This window comes from Ciconia boyciana, chromosome 18 (assembly GCF_034638445.1).
Source record: "Ciconia boyciana chromosome 18, ASM3463844v1, whole genome shotgun sequence".
Classification (NCBI taxonomy): domain Eukaryota; kingdom Metazoa; phylum Chordata; class Aves; order Ciconiiformes; family Ciconiidae; genus Ciconia; species Ciconia boyciana.
In genome coordinates this window covers 9,218,813-9,238,330 of record NC_132951.1, presented here as the reverse complement: position 1 = coordinate 9,238,330, position 19,518 = coordinate 9,218,813, and the positions used below count along the sequence as shown (strand labels likewise).

Genomic DNA, 19,518 nt, shown 5'->3' with positions numbered 1-19,518 from the left:
ACGGCAATAATCTGACTTATTCCTCCAACACAGTTTCTCCTCGTTTGCTGTGATCCCTGCAAGATGGTATGAAACGTACACTAGACTCAAGGTGCAGAGCCACCAGATTTAGAGCTTGCTGGGGTTTTGTTTTCTTGGAAAATGCCTGTGGCTTCCCCAGACCAGACAGCAATTCTGGGGTGCAACAAGGAAAAGCAGCACAGAAACAGGTTTTCTAGAACTTGGGGGTTCTTTTGTTATGTTGCAAGATAGAGCTCAAAGGCAAGGCTCCATTAGCAATGCCAAGGTCTTAGCAAGGTTACGGCTCATACTTCTTAAAACTACCTGAACAAAAAAAGCCTCCGATAAGAAAAGAACTCCAGAAAACCTTTATGCACTAATGCCATCTACTGGGTACAGGTAAAAGTAACAGAAAAGCCATGAAAAGAGGGGGAAGAGGGCCCTGTGGGAAGCGTGGGATGGAAGCTGGGGAGCTGTCACCCCTCCGGGTGGGGACCCCACTGCAGAGCCTTTGGCGTCTTCCAAGGGACACCTCACATGCAGGGTTTTCACTAAGCAAAGGGACATCCTCTTTTCTCCTTCGTAAGCCCAAGGAGACCACCCTCAGAGAGACTCCACCACGAGCTGCAAGCGACTGCCCTCGACATTTCAACCAAGTCCTTTTAAGGCCAAACAATTAGGTAATGGCAGAGCCCACACCGCTAAAAAGCCCAAAGATAAATGCATCCCCAGTGCTCGCAGAATTACTGGAAGCTGTATTAAGGGCATGAAGGAACTGGTAACAGATGATGATTATATATAAAAGGAATAAGAAATCTTTGAGATTTGTGCTGTTCCCTGGTTGAGCTGCGAGGCTCCAGCTCTGCTGCGTATTAATTGCTTACAAGGCTGCATGTATATTTTATGCTCAGTACCTGCCTGGAACATTTGTTGGATTTAGCCTTGATTGATGAACCACTGATTATATACTTCTGTGGTCCTCGGCAAATTAATAAACTGTTGACTGGTAAAGATTAACAACATGTCATGATTTGCGAAACAGTGTCCAGAGTAAAGCTGAAGCAAACCGAGTGCTAAAATTAGTACGTGAATGCTCCCTGAACTCTATAAAAAGGGGGTAGCTTAATTAAATTACATCCCGATATTGCCCATAGCACTTACCAAATTGGCAAATTGAGTTCACGGCAGTTCAGCTTTAAAACTAACTGACATCCCTGCAAATTCTCAGCAAATGACCCCGTCCCTGCTCACACTGGAAGCCCAGCTCACACCCAGCAGATTCCGGGAGCAGGACCGGGATGAGGAGGGGACGTATCGCCCAGCGCAGGGGCTGCTGCAGAAGGTGCCCCAAGGTTGCACGCTGGGGCCACGGCGCGCTCCGAAACTCAGCTCCCATCACTTGTGACCCCACTCAGCACCACAAGCATGGCCCAGGGCCAGGGGCAGCGCTGCCTGCCCACCTCTTAGGCTTTTCCCCAGATCGACAGCCACGGACCATGGTCAGAAACGTGGGGCAGTGCCCCCCAGCCCTCTGCTTGCACCCCTGCCATTGCTGGGGATCTACAAGCAGGTGATGAGTAAAACGTTGCACGGAGTTGGGAGAGCCGGGAGGGACGGGGCACTGTGCCCTGATGTCAATCCGATGGGAAGCAGGGAGAGACGTGGACCGGAGGTGGGATGCAGCAGCCGTCTCCAGACTCCCCCTGGGAAGCTCAGCTCTGCTGTCCTCAGGCTACAGCCGGGACTGGAGAGGGGGGGCTTCACCCCATGACCGGGGGCTGTGGAAAGGGGCAGAGCAGCCTTGCGCTCCTGCAGCAGGAGAAAAGGGCGAAGAGCAGAGGGAGGAGAGACGGGCATCTCTGCGGCCGTCTCCTGTCCCCATGGGATGCACGGCCCCGGGATCCCAGCGTGATGCGGGGGGACGGGGTTTCCCGCAGTCCCCGTGTGTCACCTCTCACCCATGGCTCTTGGGGAGGGGATGCACTCCAGGAGAACAGCTCCCACTGCTTCTCCTTTCTCCCCCCGCTGCCTGCTTTATGCGGTTTGTTCTCTTTACATAAAGCCTCATTTAGGCATTAGAGAAGTGGGGGGGGTTATTTTCCCTGAGTGACACAGTTTTCAATTTCTGCCTCTCCACACGCTGGCGTGGCGAGCCCTAGGCCTATAATTTATTGACAATTTCTATCTTAATAGATCCTGACTTTTAAAAAGAGGCATCTCTTCCCAGCAGCATGGGGCGATCAGAGCCCTGATTGCTTCTGACAGTGTCCAGGAGGCATGCTGGCCTTCAGAGCAAAATTACACCCCAAAAAAACGGCAAAAACCCCCCAAAAGATGAGAAAGGCAGCTGCTCCCTGGAAAAGGGAACAAAAGAAAACAACAATGGGAAAAGAAAGCAGGAAAGGGAGAGGAGCGGCAGGGGAAGACGGCACCGGGCGCTGCGGGTGACACATCAAGCTGTCGTGCTAAATGGCCGTAACAAGCAATCGGAGAAGGGGATGATGAAAACGCTGCCCCCAGGACAGCACCGCTCCAGCCTGACCTTTCCTGGCTGCCACCTATAAACATCTTCAATAAACAGAGACACTTAACTCCTCTGCCAAGATGGGAGAGACGGGGCGATGGGGGCTCTGCCCACGGCGGGAGGGGAGGGGATGGGGCAGAGGGGTTGCAGGGGGCTTCGGAGCAGCGGGTGGGTGTTTGCAGGGCAGGCCGCGGGTGACGAGCCCTGGAACCCCTCGGGGGTCACCGCCCGCTGCCTGGCAGGCAGACGGCTCCCATAACAGACAGATGAGAAGGGATGCTCCAGGTTTCCCCCAGTTTCCCAAGGCTCTGCCCCCGTGTCTCTGCGTGTCGTACCAGACTCGCGTGAGCTCCGCATGCAGGGAAGTGGCGACTTTGCTGTCAAGGCGAGATGGGTTAGAGCCGGGAGAGGTGCTGAGCTCTGCTGCAGCCCACACGGAAGAACAGCAAAACCCCTCTGTGCATTGGTAGCTGGGAGTGATTCAGAGCCTCTGCCCAAAACTAATGGCCTTGTGTCGAAGAGGTCTTCTGGAGGGGAGATTGCAAAACCTGGGACTCAGTAGGTTGTCTGGCCAGACGTGAGCACATTCAGAAACAATTCAAAACTCTGAGGGTGTCAGAGTGGCGCAGAGGGGGAGAGGATGGGGAGATGCTTCATCTTTCTCCCACGCTAGGAAGCACAAGGCAGGAGAAAAAGTGAGACTGCTTTCAGCCCGAGCTTTCTTGACAAGCAGGAAAATGACCATCAGCCTCAAGCATTTTTCTTTTGCTCATCTGAGCCCCTGGGCTCCTTCCCTGACGTCCTTAAGGCATATATGATTCGCCATGAAGGCCCCAGGGGTAGGAGGAGTCCACCACCAGCACGCACATCCCCTCAACCACATCCCCGGAGAGGGAGCAGGCAATGTCCCCCTCTGGCTTGTCCCCAAAGCAGACACCGGCCCAGGGGCCAGCAGCCGCGGTACCTACCACGCAGCCCGTCGAGTCCACCTTCCGATCTGAAACGCACTTGAAGTTGCGCGTACAGCCACCGTTGTTGCGGGAGCAGTCTCGGACCGGCCCAAAGGAGGAGAGCAAGTCATTGATGGTTTCAAAGTAGGTGGACAGCATCGCTTCTTCCCTTGGAGAGAAAAGGCACCGTTAGGGCTGGCAGGGAGCTGGCAGCACATGGCATGGGCAGGGCAATCCACAAAGAGAGCTGCTCTGGCAAAATCATGGCATTTTGATTAGCAAAACAGAGTCAAAGGAAGCTTCCCAAGAAAATTAAGGCTTTGTGATTACGCTATATATAATAAATTCGCTGCATAACTCTGACATCCTTGATGAAAATCAGCCAGGTATGGCGTTTCAAAGATACTATCTACCATTTTCATGCAAACTAGCAACTAAGAGATACTTTATTAGTAGCCTGGAGTTGTGTGTGAATCCAAGCCTACACTAGACAACAGCGAATCCACAACGGTGAAACTCCTCCTGAACGTTTCACAGCTGAGCCAAGCCTCCCCAAGCACCCACACCTCGTCTATCACCTGGGGACACTGCTGAAGCTGGGAAGCCATACGAGACTTGGCTTCACGCTTGCTGGGATGTGGATGCAGAGGCTCATACCTGTGCTTGGCTCCAGGGGCTGGAGGACCGGGAGCAGGGGACGCAGTGATGGGTGCAGGCACAGCTCTCTGCTGCGCTGCTCCAGCCCGTGACAGTTCTGCAAAGCCCGGCACGGCTGCACTGTGACACCCCTCTCTTAAGCAAGCGAGAAGCATAAATGCCTACAAATTCAATGGCCATGTAAAGTCTTGGGAAGCTCCCAGCCCTGCCTCTCCCAGCTGCACACGCAGCAGATTTTGTCTGTGACAAAGTATTCAGGCACTTTGCTTTCTGCTGGGTGCCCGCAAAGGGAACACAGATGCTTGTCGAGAGCTTTCAGCATCTCCAAGGTATTTTTCATCTTCAAGGCACATTTTAAATATTAACCAATACCTGCAACCCATCTGGGGTAACAGATCCCGTCACCCTCTTCCTGACAGGAGAGAGACAAAGCAATTTACCCAAGGTCACAGAAGAAGTCAGTGATAGAGACGGACTTGAGCTCCACAGGCTATTTATTAGATCTTTATACACAGCAGGCTGCAAATAAACACTGACCCCTCTGACCTTAAAATACCCCCCAAGGCAATGCCGGGAGTCACAGGCTGGTTTATTCCCCTTTAGCATCTCCCCTGCTCTCCCATCAGCACCTAAAAAGCCACACCATGACTCAATGCCCAGTGCTAGTCTCCCTTTTGGGGGGGGGTTAATTTGAAAACCGTGTGCTTGGCAATGAAACAGCGGTGGAGGAATATTCAGCGGCCCTTGAACACCACAGCGCTGCTGTCTTGAACTGGCACTGCATTATCTCTCAGCGGAGGGCCCCTGCGTGCACACACGCCGTCACACTCACGCACGCAGCCCTGCCAACACCAAACGCTTGAAAAAATCATGAGTCAGGCATTAAAAAAAAAGTATAATGAGATTGGCATAAAAATGATGAGATTTTAAAAATAAATCAATCACTGGCTGGGTTTTTTTTTCCTCCCCTAAATATGCCTTCTGCTTTCTGAGCCCTTAGGACGTAATCAAGCTTCTCCCTGCAAACTTGAGGGCTAGAAACTACTCAGAGACCAAACCCAAAGAAATAAAGCCCTATGCGGTATTGATTTTGCAGATTCCAGATTTCCAGGCAATCACAGGATTCCAGAAGCTGGGACTTTCAACAAGGAAAACACCATAAAACCAGCAAGAACTGGTAAATTGGCACATCCTCGCTCAGACAGAGGTGGAGGGCAGCTTCTCCACTACCATGGGTCGGGGTGGAGGAGTTACCCCAGCACCGGGGTAGCTCTGTGCCCACCGTGGTGCCTCTGGCTGCATCGCTGCCCCGTGTAGCAAATTCATGTCTGCGCTGCCCGCTTTCACCCCAATTAATGCTTCCCAATTAACTTTTCCCTCTTGGCAATCATGCTTCCAATATTCCCCCTCTCTTGGCCCATCTCCTAGATTTTCCAGCACATTTGGAGCTGAATCTTCCTCTGTCCTTTCTTGGTCATGTTTCAAATATCTTTAGAGGCCCTTTTCTATTAGCACTCTGTTCCCACCAGAATTTGCAGCTCCTCCAAAGTGAGGGAGTGAGAAAGGCAGAATATATTAGAGCAGGGCACGTATTTCTGCTGGAAAGATGGGGGGAGAGAAAGGGCATATTATTTACTAACCAAAAATGCTGTTTATTAATGTAGAAAGAATTATTTAAATAAAAACCCACAAGCCATGACAACTCCTCCACCACCCACCCAGAAAGCTCAGCCCCATCTGGTCCTCCCAAGGGGCTTCTCATCATTGGTGGACTGCAAGAACCGTGTCCCCATCCTCCCTCCTGGCTTTTCCATTTGGCCACCAAACAACCAGACCCTCGTGCAGCTCCCACATCCCCCGAAGGGAGAGGGTGAGGAGCTACAGCCGCGCTGGGTGCTGTAAAGGAGACCCTGGGGCCAGATCCTCGGCTGGGGTAACTCTGGAGAGCCAGAGTGCTGTCGGCAGAAGCCGGCTCATCCCACACAGCACCGTGCTCCCAGGCTGGGGCTGGCAGGGGCAGCTCATCACGCTTTTAATTAAAACCTGGAAGCACAAAATGACCTTCTGCCCTCGGGAGGGTGGAGGACAGGAACGGGAACGTTGCTCTCCAAAATCATACCTGGTGTAATGGATGACCCCTGACAAAACACGGGCAGGGCTGCCGAGCCAGAATGAGGCATTAAACGTATTAAAATATTAACCTCGCTGGAAGGTGGGGAAGAGGAGCTGGAGGGAAGTGTTCAAATGTCACCTGTGAGAGGAGCGGGGTGACGGTGCTGCCTGCAGACGGAGGGAGGCTGCTCAGCCGGATTGCTTCTGCATCGGCCATCGTTAGATTAGAGGAGCATCACTTCAACGCGGCACCCTGACAAGGGGGATGTCAGCAGATGAGAGGGCTGACATGATGCTCGGAGTGAGCTGGGGGCAAACTTTGCTTTCATCTGCCTCCGGAGGGGCTGGCAGAGCCGGGCTCGGTGCAGGCAGGCGCTGCCGAGCCTTTGGCACTGCCAGCCTCAGCGGCTCCTTTTAATTTTAGGGGGTGAAGAGCAATAATTAATTACCTGCCTCCCACAGCAACAATGGGACAGGCAACACATGGCATGGAGCAGATGATTTTCCACCCACGCGGCTCTCGTGGTGACCCCTGCCCGGCCCTCCCTGCCCGCTGTATGGGACCGCAGCCCCCAGCCCCCAGATCCCAGAGCCAGCCCTGGCGAGCGGGCAGTGCCGACAAGGCAGGGGACACTCGAGGAGCAACGGCAGCATCTGGCCACCACCGCACGGTGCCCGCCGGGGCAGCCGTCCCTCCCCACCGCCCGGGCATGCCAGATTAGACCAGCCCTCATGGATGAATCTCTTTCCCTGCAGTAAGGAGCTGCCTGCAAAAGAACAGCTCTTTCCTCTTGTTCTCCGTCTATCCGTATTGAATTTCACTGGGTGACCCTCGGATCCATTCTGACAAGGCAGGATGGAGAAGATAGGCTCTGCAGGTCACGCCGTGCCCAGAGCACACCGGAGAGCTGGGGGAAGCTGCCGGTGGCCCTGGCCAGACCCAGGTTCCAAAGCCGCAAGGACCAGGCAGGGCTCAGCGCCCAGTGTGCTGGGAGGACGGGGCAATTCCCCACCGCCCTGAAGCAGATTCCAGGTCCTGTCAAAAAGGGCATTTGGGAGCCAGTGATCTAATTTCTGGTGCCAGATTCTCTCCACAAGCACACATGTATCTATGAACACATGCACATGCTCTTTTTCTAACTCTCCAGGCTTCCCAAAGACACACACAGATGCCCAAATGATACACTTAGAAATGAAATACACTCCCCTCTGCTGGGACCCACTGATGATACACAGCCTCAGTAAAAGCCCCTTTTCTAACAACTTCTATTGCCACAAATGGTCACTGTGATGACCAACAGCAGGGCTCTCCACCAGGCTGGGCACAGCTCCTGCGGTGCAGACCACGGCACCCATCCTCATCCAGCCCCGTGCCACCTCCCATCGCCCGTACTCGTCTCGATTCCCTTGAAAATACTTTTCTCCATCCTCCCCCTTTGTTCCAGGCCCTCATTAATGAGGCAGATTCAGTGACAAATATCGCTGGAGGTTATTTATTCATGAAATACCAACACCATGCAATTCTCAAAGCCTCCAAAGCACTCATCTCAGAATAAGCTCCTGAGCTTTGCAGTGGCTCTTCTCTCCAGCTCATCCTGGAAGGGGATTAGTGGGTGTTATCCAACTCAGCTGCCCCTTTTTATTGCCTACTAATGGTTAAAGACTTCGGTGTCTTACAAAGTTAACCATCACTGAGAAAAACAAAGAAAAGGATGCGAGCTGGGGACTAAGCCAGTGCTGCTCTACCATCTGCTCCCTGAGCTGTGTTTGGAGAGGGATCAGAGGGGAGATCTGGGGCTCATGAGTTTCTACAGACAAGGCCCACTAGCAGCAAAAGGCATGATGCTGTGTAACCCGCAGCTTCACCCTGAAGGAGGGACGGGTACAGAGCAGGGACCCAAAACCACCCAGCACAGCCCAGGCAGGGTGCCTCATGTCCAGCACCTCATGCGGCTTCCTACTTCCATTGACAAGACCCCACTCAACAGGGAACTTAAGAGCCGATGCACTTGCAAACCAGGACAGAGCAATTTACACCCAGATTCTGCATTTTTCAGCCCGACAGCTGCTTGCCTGAGCAATTTTGACCAGCTCTGGCTACAAAACTTGTGCTGTACTGCGAGGCTCGAGAAAAGGCTGGTCTCCTCACAGCTAAGAGCCCACCAGACAGGTGTCTCCCTGTGCAGACTTTGCTTCCTTTTCCCATTACGCGCAGCCAGGGGTTAAACCTGGATGTCCTCTGCCCTCCACCCTTCTTCCCTGCCACATCAGGTCATCTCACCCAGAGCTGGCTCTACCCAGAGGGACCCTCAGCCTCTGCCCCATAGATGCTCATGTGGGACCCACGGCTGCTTTCCCATCTAGTCCCCATTATGGACCCGTCCAGCCCCGAAAACTCAAGCCGAGCACCCATCCCTCCAGGGCAGTTTCCAGGAAGAGCTGGATGCCCGCCCTGGAGGAGAATGCCTCCGAGGAGTCCCCAGACACAGTCCCAGGCCTGCAACAGCTGAAGTCCCCGTCCACGTGGCGGGTAGGTTATTTCCTCCCCAGCAAATGCTCTGTCCAAGCATCACTTGTGCTCTTACCTATTCCACTCCTGTCTTCCCCCGCTCCTTTTCTCTTCTCCCTCACACCTCTTTTTCCTCCACTAAACCCCCACCTTCCTCTGCTAATCCGGATAGTGCTGGAATCATTAGTGAGGTTGCCAAACTCTTCCTTGAGTTTCAGAGTAAACAGCTCAAAGATATTAATGGGATTGGTGGAAGTGGGACCTGCATGAGCCTTTTTGCTGTGCAAATGGTTCTGCCTCTGTTTGTCTGCAGCCACGTGGGCTGGAAACTTCTTCACCAGCCATGAATTGCAAATGCTGGGTGGAAGATGGTGAGCCGGGAAGGGTAGGTGCTCTCAGCTGCAAGCTTGAAATATCAAACTGGAGTGGGAATTATAGACCATAGCAGAAGCAAAGTTAACCCAGCCCTTCATCCCCAGCTTCCTGCACTGCAGCGCTTGGCCATTTTAAGGCTGGGAAGAGCTCAGGGTGTTCACACAACGCCCAGCAAAATTCATCACAGAAATGGGCACGAAGGGTCTGCCTGCCTGATCGACACACGTACCCGAGCTGGGGGTGCGCTGCAAAGCTGATAATCAAATTTTTTATATAAGCATTACATAGGAACGATAAAACATCAAATTACATCTGCAAAGCCCAGCATTCAGAAGTGAATTGTCAGGATTTGACCAGCACGTGGGGCTGGGACCCCAGCTGCAGGCAGACCCCTCGGGACCCCGAGGCACCACCACCCGCAGCCCCAGCCCTGCTCTCAGCGCGTGGCATTCCGTCTCGCCTACAAAGGCAAAGCCATCCCTTCCCCCGGGGCTTTCCCCTCCCGGGGACTCACCACCCAGGACACCCAGCATCTCATGAACATTAGTTTATTCTCACAGCTTCTGTACATTAAGTATTCTTTTCTTCGCACTTAAGACAGGGCGCCAAGGCAACAACAGGATTAAAGGTGCTCGTCACTGTTGGATGTCCAACAGGAGATGCTTTCAAAATTATTTTTAGTACTTTTAGCACTTCCCGTGCTCACAGTACAGTTCCAGCCGGGTTTGACTGCACCACAGGCTCAGCTGTTCTGTACAGAGGGCCACGCAGTTAAACATCCAAATTATGATGAATGTATGGTCACCTCAGAAAAGTGGTCTCCGATTTAAAGACAACAGAATATGTTTTTTCCAGGATTTCAACCCTTTTCTTTTTTATTCTGCCTGCAACAAGAGACCATTCTCTCTACAGCCCTCTTCTTGCACCCACTACACCATTTACCACGTCTCTAGTGAATGCAGCAACCATCTCCTGCAGCACTGAGCCATGAGCTATCTCCTGAGCAAGTCCATCCATGCGTTGACCAAGCTGGAATGCTCTGGAAAAGTTAATCTCCAGCCCCGGCGTTGGAGGACCCGACGAGGTGGTGGCAGCTTCTAACCAAGGGACTTCACAGTCTGAAACTTTGGCACGCTTAAGCCCACGTCTTCAACCAGGTTTCTTAGTGTGGTGCCTGAAGACGTGTGTGCATGGAGCAGATTTATTATTTTATAGAGAAAAATTAAGTTTCTGCCCAGCACACCCACAGACACTTTTCAGCGACTTTAATAGTGCTGGGAGGTTTCAAGAAAAACCATCATCCAGGTCCTAAACTGGGAGAAATCATCCTTACTTGAGTGATGTTGGAGAAGGCACTTCAATGGAGCTACGCTGACACACCACAGCTGATGAGCTGCTTACTATAAATTTTCCGGGTAGTCTCACTTCTTGTGGTAATACTATAATAAACACTTGCAAAAACACTCTCCCAAAAACCTTGAGGTTGAAAGTGTGAAAAATTCCCTACCATGCTTCAATAATTTGCTAGAGATTCAATAAAACCATCACTCTGCCAGAGCGTTTTGAAGCTCACCTTGGCAACCAGAAGGGCCAGAAATTTAATTACAGCAAAGCAAAGCAAAAACAAACACCAGAATAAAAGTGAGCTCAGAAAGCCCATCACACGCAGCACACATCCCGGGGATGCTGGGGCTGGCGAGGACAGGGATCTTTCTGATCACACCGGGTGGATCCCCCACCCTCAGAGGTGGCACGGCTCTGCCATACGAAGGACCAGGCTGCCACAGCTAAAACAAGACAGTTTTAATCCTGAGCATTGTTTCCCCTCTTTCAGGGAAGCATTGTGGTTGCCGCTTCAACCCTACGCGAGCCAAAGGCAAATGCAGGCAATGCCAGCTCAGTCTCCCAGGCAACCTCGGCACCAGGAGGTTTAAGAAAAGGCGCACGAGCCTCGATAGGGACGAGAACCCAGGGTCAGTAAGTGCGCTGGAAATTAGACATGTCAGTGCCTGCTTCACCACAGCTCGTAATTAATCCCAAATTCAACAGGTTGCATTTCCCGTGCAGCGATGCTATGGTCAGGATGCTCCTGAGTGTCAGGCACCTCAACAGCAAAATGCGGGATGGGATGGGATGGGATGGGATGGGATGGGATGGGATGGGATGGGATGGGATGGTACGGTACAGGGGCTTGGAGCACAGCAAGTGCCATCGGTGGGACAGAAAACCCATGCTAAGCACCTGAGGACGCCAGCTGGGAGGAGAAACAGCACTGCCGAGCATCGTGTCTCACCCCGACCACCCCGGCACGGCACGGCAAAAGGGATGGGCGTTGCCCTATATCCCCACCACCCCGTTCTGCATTTATTTAAGATACAGCTTTCCCAGTCATTTTCGAGGTCCCAGGCTTTATCCTCCTGATTTATATCTTTTTGGAGCCCCAACAGCCACGTCCTGGCAGGTCGCAGGGGCTCAGCCCTGCCACGTTGCACTGGGCAAATGTCCCCGCTCCTGCGCATTTTCCACACGCCCCTCGTTAGCTTCATCAGGAGCTAATTCTTCAAGGTGGGGATGTGACTGTCCCCATTTCAAAGGTGTCCAGCACTGACTAAACTCCTTTCCCCCTTCCATGCAAATGCAGAGCCCCAGCTCCCTGCTGCTATTACCACAGCTGCTCCTAACATCCCAGCTGTTTTCAGCTTCAAAGGAGTCTGTTTCCCTCTGTTACCTACATCACCAGCCAGAGCCAGACATACCTAATTCAGTTTTATTAACTTTAGTTATTAAGTTATTTACCTATGAAGCACGCAAAGTTATGAGACGAGCCCGACCCATCCCCTTCCCTACGCTGCTCCTCCAAACTTCAGCTGCAAAGAAAAACTTTATAAGATGAATTCTAAAAGTCCAAAAAACGGTAGGAAACCAGAAGCACAGGAAAAGCACAGTTTCAACATCTTAAGACATTAAATAATAAAAAAACATAGCATTTAGACCACCAGGAACAGAAAGCTCCAGGCTCAGTGGAAGCCACCTGGCCCCTCACACCACTGCAATTACCAATAAACGCCTTTTGGCAAGGGGTTCTAGGCAGCTCCAAATATTAATAATTTAAACAGTTAATAGTAGTGGAATCTTCTTGTTCAACATGGAATCAGTAGTAGTAGTACATATTAATTGATAGTAATTGAGCACTAATTAACTCACAAAGTAATATGTTTATCTAGCAAAATGGATCACACTATTTGCGCAGGGGTTATCAGTAAAGGCAGCAATGCATAATTAAAAATACATAAATGAAAATTATTAAATGATTTCTCTATGCTAATTAATATTTTTACTAGCTCAGTTTGCCCAGCAATTCCTTCCATCCCATCCTCTCAAAATATTATTTTCAAAATAGTGAACTTGTAAATACATTTCTGGCTTCAAGTTAGAAATAAAAAACAACTGGAGGGATATTTTTCACCAGAGCTAACACGGTGATAACAGGGAAGGAAAAATCTGTGCAGAAGGGGAAGCAAGAGACCACAGGGGGGTCTCGTGGCTTGCCATGACGGAGCTGCTCTGAGCCGAGCAGACCTTGCTGATGCTGCTGGCAAGACCTTCTGCAGGCTGCCCTGAAAGGAGGGATCCAAAAATACTTCTAACACCCCTCCCAGTGAAACGCTGACCCCTGCACTGCGCAGGTGGCCGGCCAGGAGTCCTGTGGGCTTATCCGGAGGGATGGAGCGAAACACACCATGCTGTAGGAGGAGAAGAGACGGGTGGCGGTGGGGGGAGAAAGCTGGTTTGACGTTGATTAAACCCCCGGTTCTGACCCCAGAACCGCATGCTGTGACCAAGGACAGGGACCCAGGAGGACAAGAGAGACCAGCCCAGCGCCAGATCCTCCATGGGGATCACTCTTCTTCGGGAGCTCGGCAGGGAAGCGGCATGGGCTCTGCTATCATCCCCGTCTTGCTCCCGCAACCAACTGCTTGGATGCAACCCAGCCCTTCCCGCAGCCCTGCCACCCAAATCCAGAGCAGCTGCCAAGCGCGGTACCCCACAGTTACATTTACAGGGAGCAAAGCCCTCCATGGGGGATGCCACGTCCAGGCTATCTCTGCCTGGATGGTGGGGTCTCTGCCGGTGAAGAGATCCTGCAGAGCACCTGCTCGGCAACGCAGAGACATCGAGGTCCATCGGGCATCCCGCGAACGGGAGCCACTGCCATGCAACGCAGGTACGCACAAGTCTGCGCACGCAGAAAAGGTATGATAAAGGAAATTATAAAGGTTGCAATGTCACATACTCAAAACTTCAGAAAATGTGAGATCTAAGGTTGCTAAGGCAACCTTAATTCAATCTCTGGTAATTATGCACTTTGATGAAGGTGTTGATTGCAAAACCACATACAGGAGGGTTATCTGAAGGACCTACTTCTCCCCAAATGCAAAAGGTGATGGTGCTGAGCTGTAGCCAGGTGTCTTTGGGTGCCTGAAACAGTGCAGAGCTCGACATTTAGGCATCCCAAAACTCACCCCCAGGTACCTATGAACATCGTCAGGCTTCTCAGCGTCCTACAAACAACTTCATCTGCAGCTTCCCAGTATCTTGTTCTATCTTCGTTGGAGGACGTATAGCTCCTACTTTATTGTACTCTATTCAGGTGCTGTTCTGCATGCACAATTACTCAGCTCCTCATGGGTTGCTTATCCTTTGCTCAACACCAAAAAGCAGCAGTATTTCACAATGAATAAAGTGATTAAGTTCCCAATCTCCCTGTTACCATCCCCATTTTACAGACAGGGAGCTAAGGCCCAGGAACGGTAATGTAAGAAACATCCACTACATTACATGCACCAAATTTGAGACATTTAGACTTGATTTTTCAGAGTGCTTAGCATTAAATGACACTTCCCCTGCTCAAAGCACAGCTCTCATTGACTTTGGTTGAAGCTTTTACAGCTCCACATTAATGCAGATCATTCCCAATGCAGGTTCATTGGCTGTGCTGAGCGAGGCAAAGGTGAAAAACTAGGATATGATCATGCCATTAAAAATGGTTTCATAATGCATATGCACAGAGGTGCTGCCTGAAGGCTGCACAGCAAACTGACCCTGGCACCTCCCGGCTTTGGAGTTTTGCAAACTTGATAACGTTTGCTGAAGGGGAGCCTAGTCGGGGTTTTATTCTGGGCAGAGAGGAAGGGGAAGGCGTTTAGTCTGGGAGAGAGGACATTTTTCAGCAGCAGTTGCAGGACGCAGCATCGCTCAGCCTTTGGTGGGCAGAGCTCTCCCTGGGGCAAAATCACCCCAGCAGGCTCCTACCTGCCTGCTCACCGTCCTCCCCTCTTGTCCCAGTATAGCCCATTCCTCTCCCCCATTCCCCCAGTTCCCCTTCGCCGCTAGACCCAAACTCTCTCATGCCCTGAACCAGCATTGCAGAGCAGGGATGCTCGGCCGTGCTTGGGCACAGAGGATTGCTGCTGACTCTTGCTGCTAAAATCAAACAAGACTTCATGCTGTGTGCAGCGATTCAAGTTTTTCAAAAGCGCTTCTAAGCTGGCCAAATTAAGGTGGTTCTTCGCCTGTAAAAGAGAGACCCTCCACAAAACATCTGCCTTAATCCTCTGCAACAGTTTTGCCTGGGGGAGAAGAAGAAATCTTAAAAAAACAGCAATCGAGCAAAAGCCTAGACAGAAGGCCTGGGATCTCTCATCCTAAATTATTAAAGGCTGAAAACATCATGAGATGGGTCAGGCCACCCCAGTACCAGCAGCGATTGCAGCCCTGCCTGGGCTGGTTCAAATAAAACATAGATTCGCATAGACTCTATGTGGCATGGCAAAAAATGCCATTAATCTCACTGCCGTGATGAGCTCCGGGCACCTCCTCACTACCTCACCCGTATTGACTCCCAACACGGACCCGATCAGATGCTGGAGAGGAACTGAGCATCCAGCCACCTTCCCCTTGTCTTTGCCCTTCAAAATAATCAGCCATCAGCAAACCAAGATTTCAGGTCACTGCTTGTTCGTCATCCCAAAGGGATGAGCTAAAGGATTTTCCCATTTAAAACAGACATATATTCTAGCCCAAAAGAGAGCTTGGCTGCAGCAGTTCCCATCTCTCCACCGTGCTTTCCCTGCCTAGAAATTAGGAATTTGCTTGCTGGTGGGAACTTGGAGGGGACGGAAAGGCAGAGAGGAGCTGGAAGGACCCCAGCCCACATGCTGGCTCTGTCCCCTGCTCCTGTGCCCCAGCCCCACGGAGGCAGAGATGTCCTACAGTGCTCCATGGGTGCTGGGGATGGGCCTGGTACGGGGTATGGCATGGGGGGCTGTATCTACCTTCGGTCATCACGAGCATTTTGCAATGGCAAGCTTGAAAATCCCAGCGTGGGTCTCAGACTTCAGTGTCTGCTTAGGCACAAATGAGTCACTGGGGTTTTCCTTCCCTTTTATAGCCTTCGAGGGTATTTTGGGCAAGTCTTCCGTTCTAATGGGCTCTTCTGGATCTGACTTTGTAGCAATTCATGAGGGTCACCAGGGAAAGTTGGACTTTGCAGGGAAACTGGGAGAGGGAGGGGGTTACCCTTTAGCCCGTTGTTTGCCTGCGCCCAGGCACTGGGACCAGCCGCATCCCAGACTCAACCACTCTCATTTACACAGCAATTGGGATTTTTTTTCTCAAGAAACGTATAAAGTGCTTAGATGCGGTGGCGATAAGCATTTTAGAAATGCCAATAGAATTAGATTAGATAAATAGGAAACAGCCAGGGCTGCAGGATCAGACATCCATGCCCTGATTTTTCACAGATGCTCCTATCGATCTGCCGGGAACAGACAGCATCAAGCCCCTGGGAAACCGGGTGCCGGGGATCAGCCATCTCCACATGGGCAGGGATAAGTGTTCGGAGTGGAGATCCCTGCCCCGATGAGACGCTCGCTGAGAAGCGATCCCTGCCCCAATGAGACACTTTATGCAGGCAGGACGGCCCGTGGAGAAGCGAGCCCCATAACGCTGCAGCAGCTCAGCATCCCCACGCAGCTCCGCAACACTAGGCTCTGCAATAAAGCTCCGTCCAGCTGAACCCCCCCGAAAGCCACTCAGCGGGGTGACCTTCACCAACCCCTCCACATCCCAGGGATCACCGGACCCCGTCCACCCCGCCTGCTCCCTGCAGACCTGGGCGTGCTGCTTCCCAGCCACGGCACCGGGCGAGCAAGCGTCCCACGGTGTGGGGTGTGTACACCTGCACGGAGAGAGGGGTAAGAGCCCATGAGAAGCAAAACTAGAGCTTTTTGGAGAACCAAACCTGTGAGCTGTATTTTAGAAAACACCACACACCTGGGTCAGTTACTAGGGATGCATTTATGCATACGTATACATATATGCATAGCTTTGCTGCTATATATAGCACCTTCTATCAGCAACGCTCACTGGCTTTTAAAAAGCCAGGTGAATGTCCGCAGACAGAGGAACTGAGGCACAACTAGATTATTTACAGCTCGTTTCCAGAAGTAGTCTTTGAAGTTGGAATCCAATTAATTTTATACCTGGGGAGAGATTTGCATAGGGATTTTCCGTCCATATGGGCAGATTTTTCAAAAGGACTTGGCTCTTATCTAGGCACCCAATGCAGACTGTGTTTTCCAAGGTGCCCAGCATCCATTAGTAGCTCCTCGGAGTACGGCCGGGTTTGTCACAAGGGCAGCACCCTCCTTGGTAAGCCACCGGTTACAGAGCCCTTCCAAGGACACAACCTCCGTGGGTATGGTCTCCAGAGGTGAGGAGCACCCTGATCTGCTGCCACCTTTGGTAGGGACCCATCTCACACCTGCCTGGAGATGTGGGCACTTGAGACCAAATACGTTCCTACCACAAGGAAAGAGAGGGGTTTTCTGCCAGTTTAAATCCCTGAACAAGCTCAGTCCAGGATCAGAGAGTTGCCACCACTGACATGGGGGAAGTGATGGGCATCAGTAGCTAAGGGAGGACAAGGACCACCCTGTGTGGTGGCCACAACCCACGAGATCACCTTGGCTATGTTTTAAAACTGCACCCATGCTGCCAGGAGGGTTTGTCTTGTATCTCCCCTGCAAAGATGCCACGTCCCATACCCTTCTCACCACCACGTCAGCGAGCGCTGCCTGGACAGGCCTCAAAGCAGCCACACGCTGTCCCCAACTTGCAAACTCCTTGGGGCAGAAGCTGTATTTAGACCTATGCGCAGGGCAGCTCTCTTCAATGCACTTCAATGAACCTTTCCTGATTTGCAGTCTTACGAATACCCCGGCGGAGAGGCAAGCAAGCCTTTCCCCATCCCCTTGCACACCCCCATCGCAAACCACAGCCCCCAGGAGCCCACGGCGCGGTGCCTGAAAACCTCTGATCCAGGCGACGGCTGCAAAGCGTCACCTTCAGACTTTTGAGACAGAGACAGACCTTCAAATGCACATGAAAGGCCCAGAGGCCAACGTTTCACAAACAAACGGCACCCACTGGGAGGGAGCAGGCAGCCCTGGCTGCAGCAATGCCTGCTGTAATGAGCTGACCTGCAGGCTTCCTCCCGGCTCGCCGACTCGTGGGGTAATTGCTGTATATTTTTAGCCTTGCCTACAGCCATATCATATAGCGAAGGCCGCCGAGCTCTGTCCAGGGCCAGGTGTGTTCAGAAAAAAGGATAATCAGCATTTAAAAAAAAAAAAAAAAAAGGAGAAAAATCTGGCACTGAACTCTGTTGCATCCATTTTTGTTCCTGCTGAACCAAATTGGCTGCCATCGAAGCAAATGGCAGATGAAGAAAACATTGACTTTCTGCTTGGGTCAATAAACAAGATGAATTGAGTGGGGAGTTGAAAGTAGAACAGGGAACATCATCATTTACCTGAGGAAGAGAGAGGGTTAAAGGCAGAGAGGCTGAAGCAGGGTGCACATCTGTAAGGACGTTTCACTTGGGAGCTCTGCGCTGGGAGGCAGGAACCGTGCCAGCTCCACCGAGGCTTGGGGACTATGCTGTGGGACTGGGTCTGGGGTGCTTAAACCAGAAGGCCCTGGACCCAAATCCCAAGAAACGACTACAGGGGATTGCATTCCTGCAACTGAGCATCTGCTGGTGCCAATGGCATTTCCCCCGAGCGGGCACACAAGCTGTGCAGGGCTGAGACCTGACTGCTGCTGGTCCAGAAGCAGCCAGACCAACCCTCCCTGAGAGACACCGAGGATGGATCCAGCTCACCCATCCCAAGGTAACCCAAGACACACATAGGACTGGTCACTCTGGGCTCCTCCGAACTCACCGGGGGAGATCAGCTCATTTTGGGGATGATGCCCCTACCCTAAGGAGGTCAAGGATTGCAGCAAGAGCTGATCGGTGCCCTGAGCTCCATGGACTAGATCTCCACTGACTAGAAAAGGCAGCCTCGGGGACTAGCTTAGATACAGATCTAGGGCTGATCTGAGCTAATCCTAAGTGCAGTCAAATCAGTCCCAGCCTACGGCCCTTGGGACTACTTGTAATAGATGCCAAGGAGAGAAGGAAGAGCCTGTTATTGGCCTTCCTGAGGAAGGGGAAGGTCTCGAGCTCACCCGTAGCATTAGATAGCTAAAACACCATTTGGGAGAGACAGAAAGCCTCGGTTATGGGAAAAACTCCTTGCACTTTGCGCTGGCTTAGACACCACAGAACCACTGTGAGACACAAACCTGTAAAATGCCAAAATCCCAGTGCCCATAACAGGATTCACTGTCCTTGCCATGTTGTCCCATCTTTTAGCCTCTTGACAACGTAGCTACCCTGGTTTAGATCTGCTGAGCAGGGCTATTAATGGTACGTACGGGTAGAAATGCAGAGGGCTGAGCAGACTCCCAGGGCTGCTCACTGGTCCCAGACTCAGGTGTGCAAAGGAGACATCACTTTGGAAGATCTACCTCCTTATTTTGTTGGGTTATTTTTTTATTCACAAGCCTACCCCCTCTCAACAATAACCCATGACCTGAAGCACCTCTAAAGAACAGATGATGGTATTAAACCAACGGCAGCACCGTGCTTACACACAAACACACGCTGATTTTGAAGTTTAACTTGGAGCTCCTCCGGCATCGCTCTGATACCAGGCATCCCAGAACAGACATCCTCCCTTTATCTGTAAACCTTTGTGCTACTGCATTATTAAGCGGAACATAAAGAATATATGCATTTATTAAAGGCAGAAGAGGCTACACCTCCTGGCAGATTCTTCCCTGAGCTCAATTATTGGCACCAAGTGTCCCACATCAAAGGCGTTTAGAGCTGCACTATGGCAGAGGTTGCAAGGGATGCATCAGGGGCCTGCGCCCGCGGGCAATGATGGAGCTGCAGGCAGGTGCCCATGGGGTGGGAGCGTCCCTCCCTTGGGCCAGCC

The 19,518-nt window shown here is 51.8% G+C and overlaps 1 protein-coding gene across 3 annotated transcripts in view; it reads right to left on the bottom strand.

The window, feature by feature from the left end:
• ASTN2 (astrotactin 2) overlaps nt 1-19,518 on the bottom strand; it is a 365,413-nt gene that overhangs the window by 162,967 nt on the left and 182,928 nt on the right. The window contains exon 11 of one of the 3 annotated variants that reach the window (XM_072883508.1): nt 3,493-3,643. In XM_072883508.1, coding sequence (XP_072739609.1) covers nt 3,493-3,643 — 151 coding nt within the window. Of the gene's footprint in view, nt 1-1,161; nt 1,178-3,492; nt 3,644-19,518 lie in introns of those variants that run through there. The other 2 variants (XM_072883509.1, XM_072883511.1) reach the window with 2 other exon arrangements.